Source organism: Tursiops truncatus, chromosome 4, assembly GCF_011762595.2.
Source record: "Tursiops truncatus isolate mTurTru1 chromosome 4, mTurTru1.mat.Y, whole genome shotgun sequence".
NCBI classification, from domain to species: domain Eukaryota; kingdom Metazoa; phylum Chordata; class Mammalia; order Artiodactyla; family Delphinidae; genus Tursiops; species Tursiops truncatus.
The window spans coordinates 140055376-140069074 of NC_047037.1; the positions used below are offsets into that span (position 1 = coordinate 140055376).

At 49.7% G+C, this 13699-nt stretch overlaps 1 protein-coding gene across 1 annotated transcript in view; it reads right to left on the bottom strand.

Annotated features, from left to right (window-relative positions):
• The window catches only part of TMPRSS2 (transmembrane serine protease 2), a 63505-nt gene extending 51035 nt beyond the window's left edge, over positions 1–12470 (bottom strand). Inside the window, exons 1-2 of the mRNA XM_033856384.2 lie at positions 12453–12470; positions 409–483 (exon numbers count right to left, since the gene is read on the bottom strand). Of these exons, the coding sequence (XP_033712275.2) occupies positions 409–483; positions 12453–12470 (93 nt within the window). The remainder of the gene's footprint in view (positions 1–408; positions 484–12452) is intronic.
• Between the last annotated feature and the right edge of the window lie 1229 nt (positions 12471–13699).

The window sequence follows — 13699 nt, forward strand, 5'->3', positions numbered from 1 at the left end:
TCTTCTTATTCTCTTTTGCAATCTTGCATCAAACTTTTGTGACAGGTGGCATATAAATCAATCCTAGTAAATAAAACACCTGCCCAGTCCTTTCAGACCCCCTTGTAGGGATTCCCAGTCCTGGATCTTTTTTTCAAGATATATTTCATGATCACAACGGCTACATGAAATTCTCAAATTTGCAAACCACGTGAATCCACTCATTTCAATATAAAAATTTAAAAGTAGATACCATGCAGCCCCGTAAAAAAAAAAGCACAAATGTAAAAAATAACAACTGCTGGTAGCTGCCTCCTTGCGCCCTGCGGTGCCCAGAAAAGGCCCCAGGTGGGGAAAAGGCAAAACTGGCAAAACCACAGCACTTGCTGACACTCAGGAGTGTCAGATGGGGCTGTGTCACCGTCTTACCTGGAAACCCACATCCCCTGGGGAGAAGGTGACCAGCCGTCTATACAAGAGGAAGCTGAAACAATTGATCTCCACCTAGAAGAGAGCACGGCATAGAGACCAAACACAAAACCCCAGCCCTCTCCTCTCCTTCTTAGCAAAGTCTCTCCTCCCTTCATTTTACAGCCTTTTAAAAGGAGGCTCTCTAAATAATTCTCCTAAGGATTTAGGCTTTGGGACTAAAAAGAACCAGAAAGACCCACTTCTCTCCATCTGTCACCTCCATCTCCAGGAAATAATGTCCACAGCCAGATCTAGCCGAATGAGGGGGAAAAGGGGAGGTGTAAGAAAAATATATGAGTTAGAATCTCAACATATGTAATCTTGAAAAGCTACTGAACTCCTCTAAGCCTCAGTTATCTTATCAATGATATGGGACCAGTAGCGCCTGCCTCCATGGGGTTATTGGAAAGATTAAAGGACACAAGCTGTGCAGCAGCCTTGGCACTATGTTTGCAGGATTCTGCACAAGTGCAGCCTGTTATTACTGTACGTGGACAGCATCTGACAATTCTTTCACTGTGTTCTCCAGGGTCCAGTTCACCCAAGAAAATGCAGAGGCAAGGAAAGGGTCTTACTGTCTTTAGGGAATAACGGTTTGATGGAGACCCGAAGGACTGCTGCAGTGGCTGATAGCGTGTTGGCCACAACGTTCTTTTTTCACTGACATGGCAGGTGACATTCTTCATCCGCAGATCCTAACCCCCAATGTGATGGTATTAGGAGGTGGGGCCTTTGGGGTGATTAGGTCCTAAGGATGGAGCCCTCATGAATGGGATCAGTGTCTTTATGAAAGAGATCCCAGGGAGCTGCCTCGCCCCTTTGGCCATGTGAGGATGCAGTGAGAAGCCGGCCACCTGTGGACCAGGAAGGAGGCCCTGACCACACACTGAACATGCATGCAACTTGGTGTCCTCAGCTCCAGCCTCCAGAACTGTGAGAGATGTTTGCTGTTTGAGCCACCTGGTCTACGGTATCTACGTTATAGGAGCCTGAATAGACTAATAGGTTTAATTTTTTTTAAGTTTGGAGGGTCCACCATGTGCTCTATACATCAGTGGTGCTTCCTGAGTGTGAAGAGGCGGTAGGTGTCTCTAGCCCTGCTTGAGAGATGAGGCCCAGAGTTGAGACATCTCGTTCACAGCCGCAAGGTGGCCGAGGCTGGGGAAGGGGCTGTGTGTCCTTAAACGTAGCTGTGTCATCAGGCTTAACACACACGTGCCGGGGGGCTGTGGTCAAGGTGGCTGCCAGGCCTGCGCCATACCTGCAGATGGCGGCAGCAAAGTCAGGCCCAGGCCTGAGCCCTAGAGGCCGTACACCCAGCCCCAGGAGGCCTAGCACGCGGGCAGGCAGGTTCTGACATTTCCAAGTTTACTTCTAGGCCACAGAGCAAGTGCTAGCCAGGTTGTTAGATGAAGTGCGGTCCCCTGTCCTATCAGGGACCTGGGTTGACAGCTGGGAGATGAGATGGGGAGCTGGGGGGCTGGTAGAAATGGGGACTCGGCAAGAGACTGAAGTGAGTCCTGACCCTTCCTCTGCCGGGCCTGCGTGGCCTGGTCCATAGCTGGGGTGCTTGCATGGGGGGCCTAGACCTCCCCCAGGACTGGTTCTGTCCCTCCCCCAGCAGATCTGGTGGTTGTGCTCTTTGCTGAGTGGTTCACCTTCTCTGCTTCTCCCCTTTCTCACTAGGTGCACCAGAGGGGAAACATTTCCCCTCTTCCCACTGGCCCATCACCCAGAGCCCAGCCTACCTGGTTTTTCCAGTTGGACCAGAAACACCCGCAGAGGCAATTAAGCCCTGGGGCCGTGGGCTTCTTTCTCTGGGCCCCGAGGAGAGAACAGTTCCTTGAGCACATCTCTGCTGTTGCTGGAAATTTCAGACGACTTCCCTCACTGGACATACATGTATCCAGGCCAGGGCTGGAGTTTCCAGGAAATCTGGGTTCGGGTTCCAGGCCCCCAGGGTCCAGTGGGAAGGCTGCCAGCCAGCGACCGTGTCCAACTCTGTAATGCAGGGACGTGGGGGTGTGCCTGTCCTTACTGTGTCAACGGTCCAGGAAATGATGATCTGAAGGTGGTTTGAAAAGAGAAGAAAGAGCAAAACTATTGCAGAGAACCAAACAAAACCTCAATTCAAACCGACCGGGACGGGCAACTGGGCAGGTGCGAAGCCCGGTTTTCTGTGGCACCGGTTTGTTCCAGCTCTCCTTCTTTGTCAACAAATGGCCTGTTTGCACAGACCTGGGAACCCAGCACTGCTGGAGGATGGGGGAGGCATATTTGCAAGCGGCCCTGCTAGGACCAGACCCTCAGCTGGAGCTTATCTGATTTGGAAAGACCTGCTTGAAGGAGTAAAATACAAAATTATAAATCCAAAAGCAGGTTAAGATCAGATATCTATTTAAAATGAGAATCCACATTGCAGAGATATCTATTAAAGGAACTGAAATCAGTGATACAACAATCCAAATACAGGGGTAGAAGGGGGAGTAACTGAGGTGTTTGAATAGACAAAATTCTTGTCGATTGGAACAGGAAAATATGAACATCAGTAAGTTGTGATATTTTTGTAATTTGAAGATAATCACAAAATACTGCTAACAAAAATATTTAAAAGCAATTGCATTTCCTGTAAGAATCTGTTCTGTAATTAAGGGACTGGGAGACGTAGTTACTCTTTTCTCATTCCTTTTGTGCTGCTCCATTTTTATACTACACGTCATGAATTCATTTTTTTTAAGTGTAATAAAACATGACTAGAGCAGAAGTGTTTATGGATAGGATTAAAATGTTCAATTTCAAAAAATAAAATAAAATGAGAAACCACCATAAATTGCAAATGCTAACAAGCTAACAGTACCACGATAATACAAATTCAGAAAAATAACCTAAGGGTTTTATTAATTCTAGAATGACGTTTAAACTACATTTTGGCGGGGAGCATACTCTTTGCTTACTTCTTATGACAACAATTTAAAAATAGCATTTCTGGGGCTTCCCTGGTGGCGCAGTGGTTGAGAGTCCATCTGCCGATGCAGGGGACACGGGTTCGTGCCCCGGTCCGGGAAGATCCCACATGCCGCGGAGCGACTGGGCCCGTGAGCCATGGCCGCTGAGCCTGCGCGTCCAGAGCCTGTGCTCCACAGCGGGAGAGGCCGCAACTGGAGAAGTCACAACAGTGAGAGGCCCGCGTACCGCAAAAAAAAAAAAAAAAAAAAAAAATAGCATTTCTGTGCAGAGGATGGAAGAACCCCATGCCTTTCCTTAGCAGGGCAGCTTCTGGCTCCACAGGTCTAGAACCTTTGCTCTACTCCACTTCCCACAAAGGTAGGGTGCTGGGCACCACAGGACATACTGTGCTCATATGATGGGGAGGCACCTGTCCAGCATCCTTACGCCCCAGCTCGCCCTGCGGGCGGTAGGAGCATTCCTGGAAGCCATTCCCACACCTCGCAGTTAACAGCGAATTACCTACACACGACGGCAGACAACTTAAAAATTACTCATCTCAACTGCAGTGTGTCCCCAACTCAGCTTCCATCCCAATATGTCCATGGCAGCTGCAGCATCACCAAGAGAACTGGCTTGGAGGCAAGTGTGAGCAGAGACAGCGGTCCTCACGACGGCAGTTATGACATCTTACTTGTGCGATGTTTGCAAAAATGCTATGCTCACGTGAGCACCACCCTCCCAGGGCCCCAAGGCTTTCGCCTCCTTAGCCTACAGGTAAACCCCACTGTGTGCTCCAAGGTGAAGCTCTGGTACCAAGCCCTGCCTCTCTGCAGAGCTGTGAAGTGCCCAGCTTTTGCTGCCCCGCCAGCACAGGTCTGCTGGGAAGGCCTTCTTCACCTGGACGCTCCAAGCCCTTCCAGCCTCTGTTTCTGCAGGTGATGGGGATCCAGCACGAAGCCCAGACCCGCCATCAGCCGGCAGCAAGTCTCTGGGCCTCGATTTGCCTGAAGCCTCATGTGGTTAGAAAGGCACTCAAGCACATTGCTCTCCTCATTAGCGGGAAGGACCAGTCTTATGCCTCCAGGGTTCTTGGCCTGACCTGTGGGAAGGTCAGCTACTGCGCTGAGAAGGGGCAAGTCTGTGGGGAGGTGATGGTTCAGGTCTGGACAAGTTAAATCTGCGATGCTCACTTGACACCTAAATGGAGATATCACAGAGGGAACTGAGAACTCGAGGCTGGAGCTGGGGTGAGAGAGCGGGGCGGAAGGAGAGATGTGGGAATCGTTTGTACAGAAGTGGAGACAGCAGTGTCTAAAGCCTGTGGCTGTGTACGGTCACCAAGGGGAGGGAGCCGGAGAAAGGAGCTCTGGATGGAGGCCTGGGGGCAGCGAGATCCTGGAAAGGGGCGGGAGAAGGACCAGTCAAGGTGGGGCTATGGGCTGGGCTGTGGCCTCCCCCAGATTCCCATGTCGAAGCCCTACCCCCTCATTGCCGCCCTCACTCCACCATGCCACTGAGTGTGACTATATTTGGAGATAGGGTCTTTAAAGAAATGACTCAGGTAAAATGAGGCCCTCAGGGTGGGCCCTAATCCAGTCTGACTGGTGTCCTTCCAAGAAGATGAGAAGAAGACCCAGAAAGACCTCCGGGGTGCGTGTGCGCAAGGCAAAGGCCACGTGGTGGAAAATTTCCCCTTCTTCCCTTCTAAATTCTTTGGTCTGATAATTAAATTGATGTAAGACAGATGAACAGGAGAAAAACACATTTAACTTGTACGTACGGGATCCGCATAAAAATACGAGACCCAGAGGCCTTCCTGCAGCTGAGGCTGATACACCACCCTGAGTTAAGGAACGGGACGGGGGCCTAGGCTCCGAAGGGGAGGAGGGTCTCTCACAGGACGCTAAGAAGAGCAGAGGTTTGGTCATTAGATGCTTGCCCTGCCGTGCAGGTAAGTCTGTCAGATAAACAGTTATCTCTGATAAGAGCCCTCTTTCTGGGCCTCTATCGAAATTCTTTCAGGCGGTTAAGGGAGAGGTGAAAGTTTTTCCTAAGTCAGCTGGGTCTGGATTGCCTTCAGCTCAAAATAATCCACAGGCTAAAGAGGCACATTTTGGGGTGGCACGTTCCGCTCCCCTTCAACCATGTGAAAACACAGTGAGAAGACGGCCCTCTACAAGCCAAGGAGAGAGGCTGCAGGAGAAACCAACCCTGCCCACACCTTGATCACTGACTTCCAGCCCCCAGAACAATGAGAAAGTAAATTTCTGTTGTTTAAGCTGCACAGTTTGCAGTACTATGATACACTACTCCGGGTGGGGTCACGGAAACCCAGGAGAAATTGTGCACCAGAGGGCGTGATCCGTCATGATCACTGGATCCAGTGCCACTGACGATCAAGTCCGATGAGGGCCCACAGCGTCCCTCCTTCCCAATTTGTGTTTTGAAATTTCTTTCTGATAGTAAATGAGCAGATAAATGTTTGCAAAGAGTTTAAATGTTGCAGAAATATATATAAAGAGGAAAATAGAACCTCCCCCAGAGTCTGGTACCTTGAGACTTTTTTGTTGCCTCAAAACGTATAGCAGGGCTTCCCTGGTGGCGCAGTGGTTGAGAGTCCGCCTGCCGATGCAGGGGACACGGGTTCGTGCCCCGGTCCGGGAAGATCCCACATGCCGTGGAGCGGCTGGGCCCGTGAGCCGTGGCCGCTGAGCCTGTGCGTCCGGAGCCTGTGCTCCACAACGGGAGAGGCCACAACAGTGAGAGGCCCGCGTACCGCAAAAAAAAAAACAAAAAACAAACAAACAGGAAAAAAAAGTATAGCAATAAAGGATGACATAAGTAAAGAGGAAACAAAAAGGAATACACAGAGAAACCCCTTTTGCGGGGGCGGGCAAGGGAAATACAAAATACCCAGTGGCCAGTGGGTGTTTTGCCCACAGGTTGAATGACAAGAATGCTTGCCCTGAGGCCACCAGGGGCCTGGGAGATGGCTGGGGGGTGGGGGGCATCCGGAGGGATGAAGATCCAGACTCGGACTCAGGGCTTGAAGCACAGGCTGGAATAACTCTGCACCCCTCCGCGCTGGGGGGCTGTCAGGAAACTGATCCCGGGAGGCCTGGGCCCCCGGTGAGGACAGGACAGGGCCCTTGAGTGCCAGGGTTGGACCTGGCTCTGGATGGAGAGCAGGGGGCCAGGAGGAGGGAGCCGCAGGAATCCACGGCACCGGGACAGGTGAGCTCGCCTCAAAGGGGCTGGACACCCAAACTCCTTTATAAATGCCAATGCTGGGAGACATGCAAGAAATTGATCTTTGGAACATGAATTCTCTCCTGGCAAATTAATTTTACAGAAGACTCAGAGCTGTACCTGGAGGAGGAACTTGTGTGTTTCTGTTTGGATTTCATGGTGTCCTGGAGGACCTCTTTTGTGCATGGGAAAAACTACCCACAGCTGCCTTTTAAAAAAATGTAATATTTGATTTATCAATAGTGACAAGTTTTAAAACTTGTTTTTTTTCCTCTTAGGCTTTGAAGTTCACTTTATCTTATTCTACTTACAGATCTGGAGAATTCTGATAAGACTTAGTGGGGGAGGCGTGCTTCAAACACTGTTTATTCAATGTCCTTAAACATTTTGAACTGCATTTCTTATTTTTAAATATTTATATTTTTGTTTCAAATACTTTAGTTATCTCACAAACAAAACTTGTAGAAGCACCTAAGTGATTTTAACAATCTAAGGTTATAAACATAGCGACTTGCCAGCCATCTTCCAATATTTAATAATGTTTTTAAAAACTTAGTAAGATTCTATCTTTCAAGTTAATATCAAAATCTGCATCAATTACTCAAAAACACATTAGATTGGAACCACCACAAGTCCAGTGTGTTATATTCTCAAAGAGTCCAAATTCTCTTAACTGTTACAAATATTTTAAACCCCAGGATTGTCCTGGCTATCCCTTCACTTGATACACATAGGCTGGACTTTCACTGTCTCTAGTGCCCAGGGCCTCGGTCAGGCCTCTTGCACTTGAAAAGCCTGAAGCTTAAGCTGGATTCATTTGTTTTTTTTGTTTGTTTGTTTTTTTGCGGTACGCGGGCCTCTCACTGTTGTGGCCTCTCCCGTTGCGGAGCACAGGCTCCGGACGCACAGGCTCAGCGGCCATGACTCACGGGCCCAGCCGCTCCGCGGCACATGGGATCCTCCCGGACCGGGGCACGAACCCGTGTCCCCTGCATCGGCAGGCAGACTCTCAACCACTGCGCCACCAGGGAAGCCCATAAGCTGGATTCATTTCATAGTAAATTCAGCTCTGACCTCTGCTTCTCTTTCATGCCTTCCTCAGGGTTAAAAAGACCTACCTAGAATCTTATTCTGCCACAAAAGGGAAGAATGCAGCAGTGACACCTGCTACAATGTGGGTGAACCCGACAACGTTATGTCAGGTGAAAGAAACCACTTACAAAAGTCACATATCGTATGATTCCATTTGTACAAAATGTTCAGAACAGGCAAGACAGAGACAGCAGGCTTATTAGGAGCTGCGCAGGGTCACAGTGGGGGATGGGATGAGGATATATGACAGGGGACAGGGTTCTTTCGGAGGTGATGAAAATGCTCAAAACTTGATTGGCATGACGGCTGCTCAACCCTGTGAATATACCGAATATCTATTGAATATATACTCTTCATTATACACCATTGAATCGTACATTTTAAATGGATGACTTGTATGGTATGTGAATTCTATTTCAAAAAAGCTACTAAAAAAGTCAATTACCTACCAATTAAAAAATTTGATATGCAAAGCAAGTTGGGATGACCCACCCAGGCACCGAGGTCCCTGACTGACCAGAGCCCGCTGGTGGGGACTCTCACCCCGGCTGTGACACCCGAGTGGCCTCCAAGCCCTGAGCCCTCGAATGAAGGTAAAGGCTGGTGCAGGATGTGGCAGGGACGCTTCAGAATTTTAAGGATAATGGGAAATCCTGAAGGCTGCCAGAGAGAACAAGCCGATTACCAATAAAAGGACAAAAATTAGCGGACAGCAAAATCTTCATCACCAGTAATAGACACCAGAGGAAGGACCATCTTCAAAGCACTGAGCAAGGATCACTGTCATGCTAGCATCTTGTATTCAGCAATGGTATAATCAAGAGTGAGAGTGAAAATACAGATATTTTTAGACAAGGAAAGGTTAATGGAGTTTCCCACTCACCATTTCTCATTAAAAAAAAAAACACATTAGCATAAGAACTTGAGTGAGAAGTAAATCGAAACTCAGGGAAGACAGGTGATTCAAGAAATAATGAAGAAGGCAGAAATTGACAAAAGAGCAGGAAATTAAATATTCTATTGACAGGAAGTGCAGTAGGCGGAAGGATGGCGCTCCCGAAGACGTCCATGCCTCAATCTGCAGAACCTGGGACTCTTCAACGTTGTGTGGCAGAAGGGGCATTGCAGATGTGATTAAAATAAGGACCTTGAGGTGGGGAGTTATCCAGGTGGACCCAACCTAATCGTGAACGAACCTTTCCAGTCCAGGTAAGAGATAGCTGTGACTACTGAAGGAGGATCAGAGAGATAGAAGGTAGCTGGCATTGAGGATGGAGAACAGGGCCACACATGCCTCAAAGCTGGAAAAGGCAAGAAAACAGATTCCCACCTAGAAACTCCAGAGCGGAGCACAGCCCTACCGACACCTTGGTTTTAGCTCAGATCCACGTCTGACTTCTGATCTCCAGAACTCTAAGGTAATAAATCTGTATTATTTAACCAACCAAGTCTGTGGTCATTTGTTAGAGCCGCAATAGAGAAGAAAACTAATACAGAGAGAAGTATGCGTGGGCACACACACACACACACACACACACACACACACACACCCCTTTGTTGTGTGTTTAAAATAGGTTAACCTGTAGGTGACAATAGTGATCATTAGAGGTTGGGTGTCAGAGTGGCCACGTCTCCTGGAAATAGAAATGTTGGTTTTCTTTATGTTTTAAAGAAAATGGGTAGTCAATTGTGCATGTTAAAAAAAAAGACCATCACTAAAGGACTAGTGGTTACATCAGTTTGGACCCACTCAGGGAACCACAGACAGATCAACGCAACAGAACAGAACTCGAAGGAAGGAACCGTCCCACACGTTGGTGGGGAACCAATACAGGCTGGAGGCATCCTGACGACAGCGCGGGTGGAGGGACTGTTCCTTTGTCAGCCCCGGGAATGGCCTGGGGAGGCAGTGGGTTTTGAGAGTTGGACCTCCTGACCCGAGGCAGAGGAAAGCTGATGTGCCGACTGCCTGCCCACCCTCAAGACTCCCCACCCTTAAGAACGAGTTCATTCTGGAGTGACAGGTATGGCTCTGTCAACTGAAAACAATGCACAACCTGAAAGTTGAGAATTATGTTTTATTTCGTGGACATTCTGAGGACTTAAGCCTGGGACACAGCATCTCAGACGCTCTGAGGGATGGCTCCAAAGAGGTCAGAGAGAAGCCAGGATATTCGGGGTTTTTGCAACAAAGACCAGGCAGTCGGAACATCAAAAGATTGCTGTTAATAAAAGAAAACCAGACATCTCAAGTTAAGGAATTTACTTGTATGGGAAGACACAAGAGTCCGGGCTCAGGGGCCAGTACCCTGTGCTTTCTCATCCTGCGTCTCCTCAGGGGGCACCGTCAGGGGTGACTGCTGGATGGGGGGCATCCCGTTTCCATCCTGAGTCCCCTCAGGGCTCACCGTCAGGGCGACTGTGTGTGATGGCTTGAGGTCTGCAACATCCTTTGTTTACTGACATGACAGGCAATATTTTTACACTCACAGCTCTACAGGAATAGCTGCAGTTGGAACTGGGTCCGCTGCTGACACCTGGCCTGAAAGGTTGTTGGTTGGAGGCCATCAGGGGCCCAGGGCTGGCAGAGTGTGGCGGCGTGGTGGGGGACACCTGTCTCCATATCTGGGGTGCCTGAAGGCCCGGGCAGCAGTGAGCAGGGGTGGTGCTCATCTGGACACCTTTACTGAGCGGCCTCCCCTTCCAGCGGCCAGGTCCCAATCTGAGACCTAGTTAAGTGTCTGCTCCAGCCTAGGTCCTGCCTTTAGGAGGTTGATGGAATCTCAGTTTTACCAAGGAAAGATGCTCGAAGATGTTAAGTAGCTTGAGTTGCCTCACACTTTATAAGTGACTGGGCTGGGATTTGAACCGAGGGCTCTGTAGGTCAGAAAACACATCCCCCAATGCACCCCCCTTTAAGTTGCTGCTGACTCTTGTGTTGGAAACAGAAGTTGTAGCCAGCAGAGAGAGGATCCTTCAGATGCATCTCCCAGGTCACTGCCAAGAAGACAAAGCAGCTAAGAGGCCGTCTCAGAAGTGAGGAGGATTTAAGGGAGGGGAGGGCTCTGGGGAAAGGAACTGTATTTGAATGCAGACATCCTTTGTTGCTTTCAAAGAAGAAAGGCAGCTAGCTCAGAGCAGGCTGTCCCTGTGCGGCTGGAAGAAGTCCAGGAAAAGGCTCAGGAGATGAGCTCCCGAGTCAGGGGCAATGGAGAGTCCCTGACGGCTGCTAGGCAAGGATGGTGTCAAGGTTATGGCTGTCTAGATCCTCACCCTCCAAGCTTGCCTCCGTACTCAAATTGCTCTGCTGAGAGGCAGGTGAAAACAAGCCCCCTCCCACCTCCTGACCTGGCCGTTCCCCTAAGTCGGAGGAAGTGAGGGGTGCAGTTTCCAGGTTGGCTTTAAACCCGGGCAGATGAGGGCCTTGGGTGGGTCGTCACTGAGAGATCATTAAAAGCGCGCTGAAAATTATTTCACACCCGGAGGGGGTCCCTCGCGTGTGCCGGGCACTGTTGGAGGCCCCACTGACATAGCCCACGAACACCCCCAGGGCTGCACAGCCCTGGGCCCACCTGGCAGGTGGGGAGACCGGGAGAGAGGTGTTAGGTCTAATGAGCCTGGCTGCCTCGCTTACATCATGTGATTCTGACCAGGCGCTCGGAAGGACTTCAAAGATGGGCAGTGTGGCTGGACCAGGGCTTTGTTCCCAGCTTCTTACTGAGATCAGGAAGCTTCTCAGTGTAAGGCCAACTGGCCCGGGGCCGGGGAACACAATCAGATTCACAGTTTGCATCACACAGAAGCTCTCCAGACCACCCAGTTCCAGGAACTGACCTGGGGACTTTGCACCCGGCCCAACCTTCCCGCCTTTCGAGGGGCGGGACTAACGTTCCCCCAGGATACCCGAAAAGACCACCAAATAAGGAATACCCTGCGCCCTCCCAGATTCACCACACCCCTCTCCCTTCTTCCCCTATAAAATCTTGCCCAACCCTCGCCCGGGCGCGACTTCTCTGGCCTCTTTCTCTCGGACCGTGAACCCCGCCCGGGAGCGCTCCCTAATAAAGCTCGCTTGAAACTTTCCTCTGTTCCGCGGTGCCGTTTGTTAAGATCCGACCTTACACTCAGCCCTGACATTTATACATCAAAGAGCGGAAATCCAGCTGCTGCCCGGCTTCTCACGCATCTGGAAACATAACCAAGGTGGGAAAACTGGGGCAGCCTGTTGCCTGTACTCCCATGACGAGCCGGGTTCGTTGGTCACCAGGCTGGGCAGCGTCCAGCTCCACGGAGCTGGGGATTGTCTCGTAGGGGAAGTAAGGTCGGGATTTTTTTGTGAGTTGGCAGTCTGGCTGGCTGGCGGGAGAGAGGTTTGGTTAGAATTGGGCCAGATGGTAGGATAGGTGGAAACAGACAGGAGAGGATTTTGAGGTGAGGGGTTTGAAAGAACCTTGTGCTGTCTCTGGATACCTGCCATCGAAGTGTTGATGGGCCTCTGGGGAATTTCCTGTAACGAAAGATGGAACCATCTGCCTGGGAGCAGCCACCAGGAGCGGTACAATCATGCTAGGAAGACAGTGGGCTGGTAACGTTTCCTTAGAAGGAGCTGTGTGTTTCCATTCTCAGATCACACCGTCTCATTAATAGTTCCAACAAACGGTTTATTAAACATAGAAGTTACAGTCGCATCAAAAGTTATACTATATACTCACCTTGCCGTCATCAGCCATGCATTAAGCATCATGACAAAAGCTCACAATTCCAGAGCTTTCTTGACACTCAGTGCCCTATGCCTCAGGTAACTTAAAAATTACATTTTCTTCCAAGGAAGCCGACCGGTTAATCCAAAAAGCCATAAACACATATTGTCAAATCAAAAACAAATTGAATCCAGGCTTAGTAAGGAGAGGCAGTATCTGAAAGGCTATTGCAAGAGAGGAAAAGGGCCTCTTGCAAAACGAGAACCACTCTGAGGAGAGCCTTGCAAGCGTCTCATGATGCGAAAGGGGGTTTCTTCCCTAGAGTAAAGCGACAGAACTAGAAAAGAACGGGGCCCAAGGAAGTGAGATGAAAGGAAGACAGGGGTTTGGCGGACGAGAGGCTGCCTGGGGCACAGGCCAAAATTCAGGAGGCTGGAAGGAGAGAAGCTTCGCTCTGGGTAACCAGCGTTTGGTTCCGTGATCGGTGGGAACGATCACTTGAGCTAATCATTTATGAGGCAAAGAGTGTGAACACGGAGGGTCTGCACACAGCCTCGTCACAGGTAAACAAGGGGGCCTCTGGGAGCCTTCTTAAGTCTTATGAAGAAGGGGGGGTGGCCCTTGCTGTGAGCCATTTACCAGAACACAGAAGGGTCAGGGGATGTCTAAACCTTCAGGTAAAATTCAACATTATCAATATTGAACCGATTATTTTGGGATTAAATCAGGAGGGCGTGAGGGTGGAAATGCAAGTTCAGGGAGGGAAAAATCCACGTGAAATTCCTGATTGTAAAAGAAGGACTGGTTCTTGTACTCTCTAAGTGGCCAGTGGTGGGGGTCAGATTTGTAAGTTATTTAGATTCTATTGGATACCTTTTAAAGATGATAAAACATTGTATTTAAAAAGTCAATATTCTGGATTCCATACTTCACTAATTAGATGTGTGATAGAAGTGGTTAGATAGCAGCTTAGGAAGTGCAAGGAGGCACCTGGTCTTTCAAAAATATTCTAGAAGTCAGAGAAGTAAAAATTTGAAGACCACCCCCAAGAATGGGTGGGAGTTGGGTCTTAAAGGTGACTCTCAAAGGCCGCCTGTTGGCGGGGGCGGGGTTGGCTCCCCACCGTCAAGGGGGGCCCCTCAGTCTAGGACAGGAGCTGGAGGAGGACCGGAGGGGTCTGTCGGTCAGCCCTCTGGCCTGCAGGCTGCTGGTGACTCTTCTGAAAATACTGGCCTAGCATCCACCTTCCTTCCCCATCT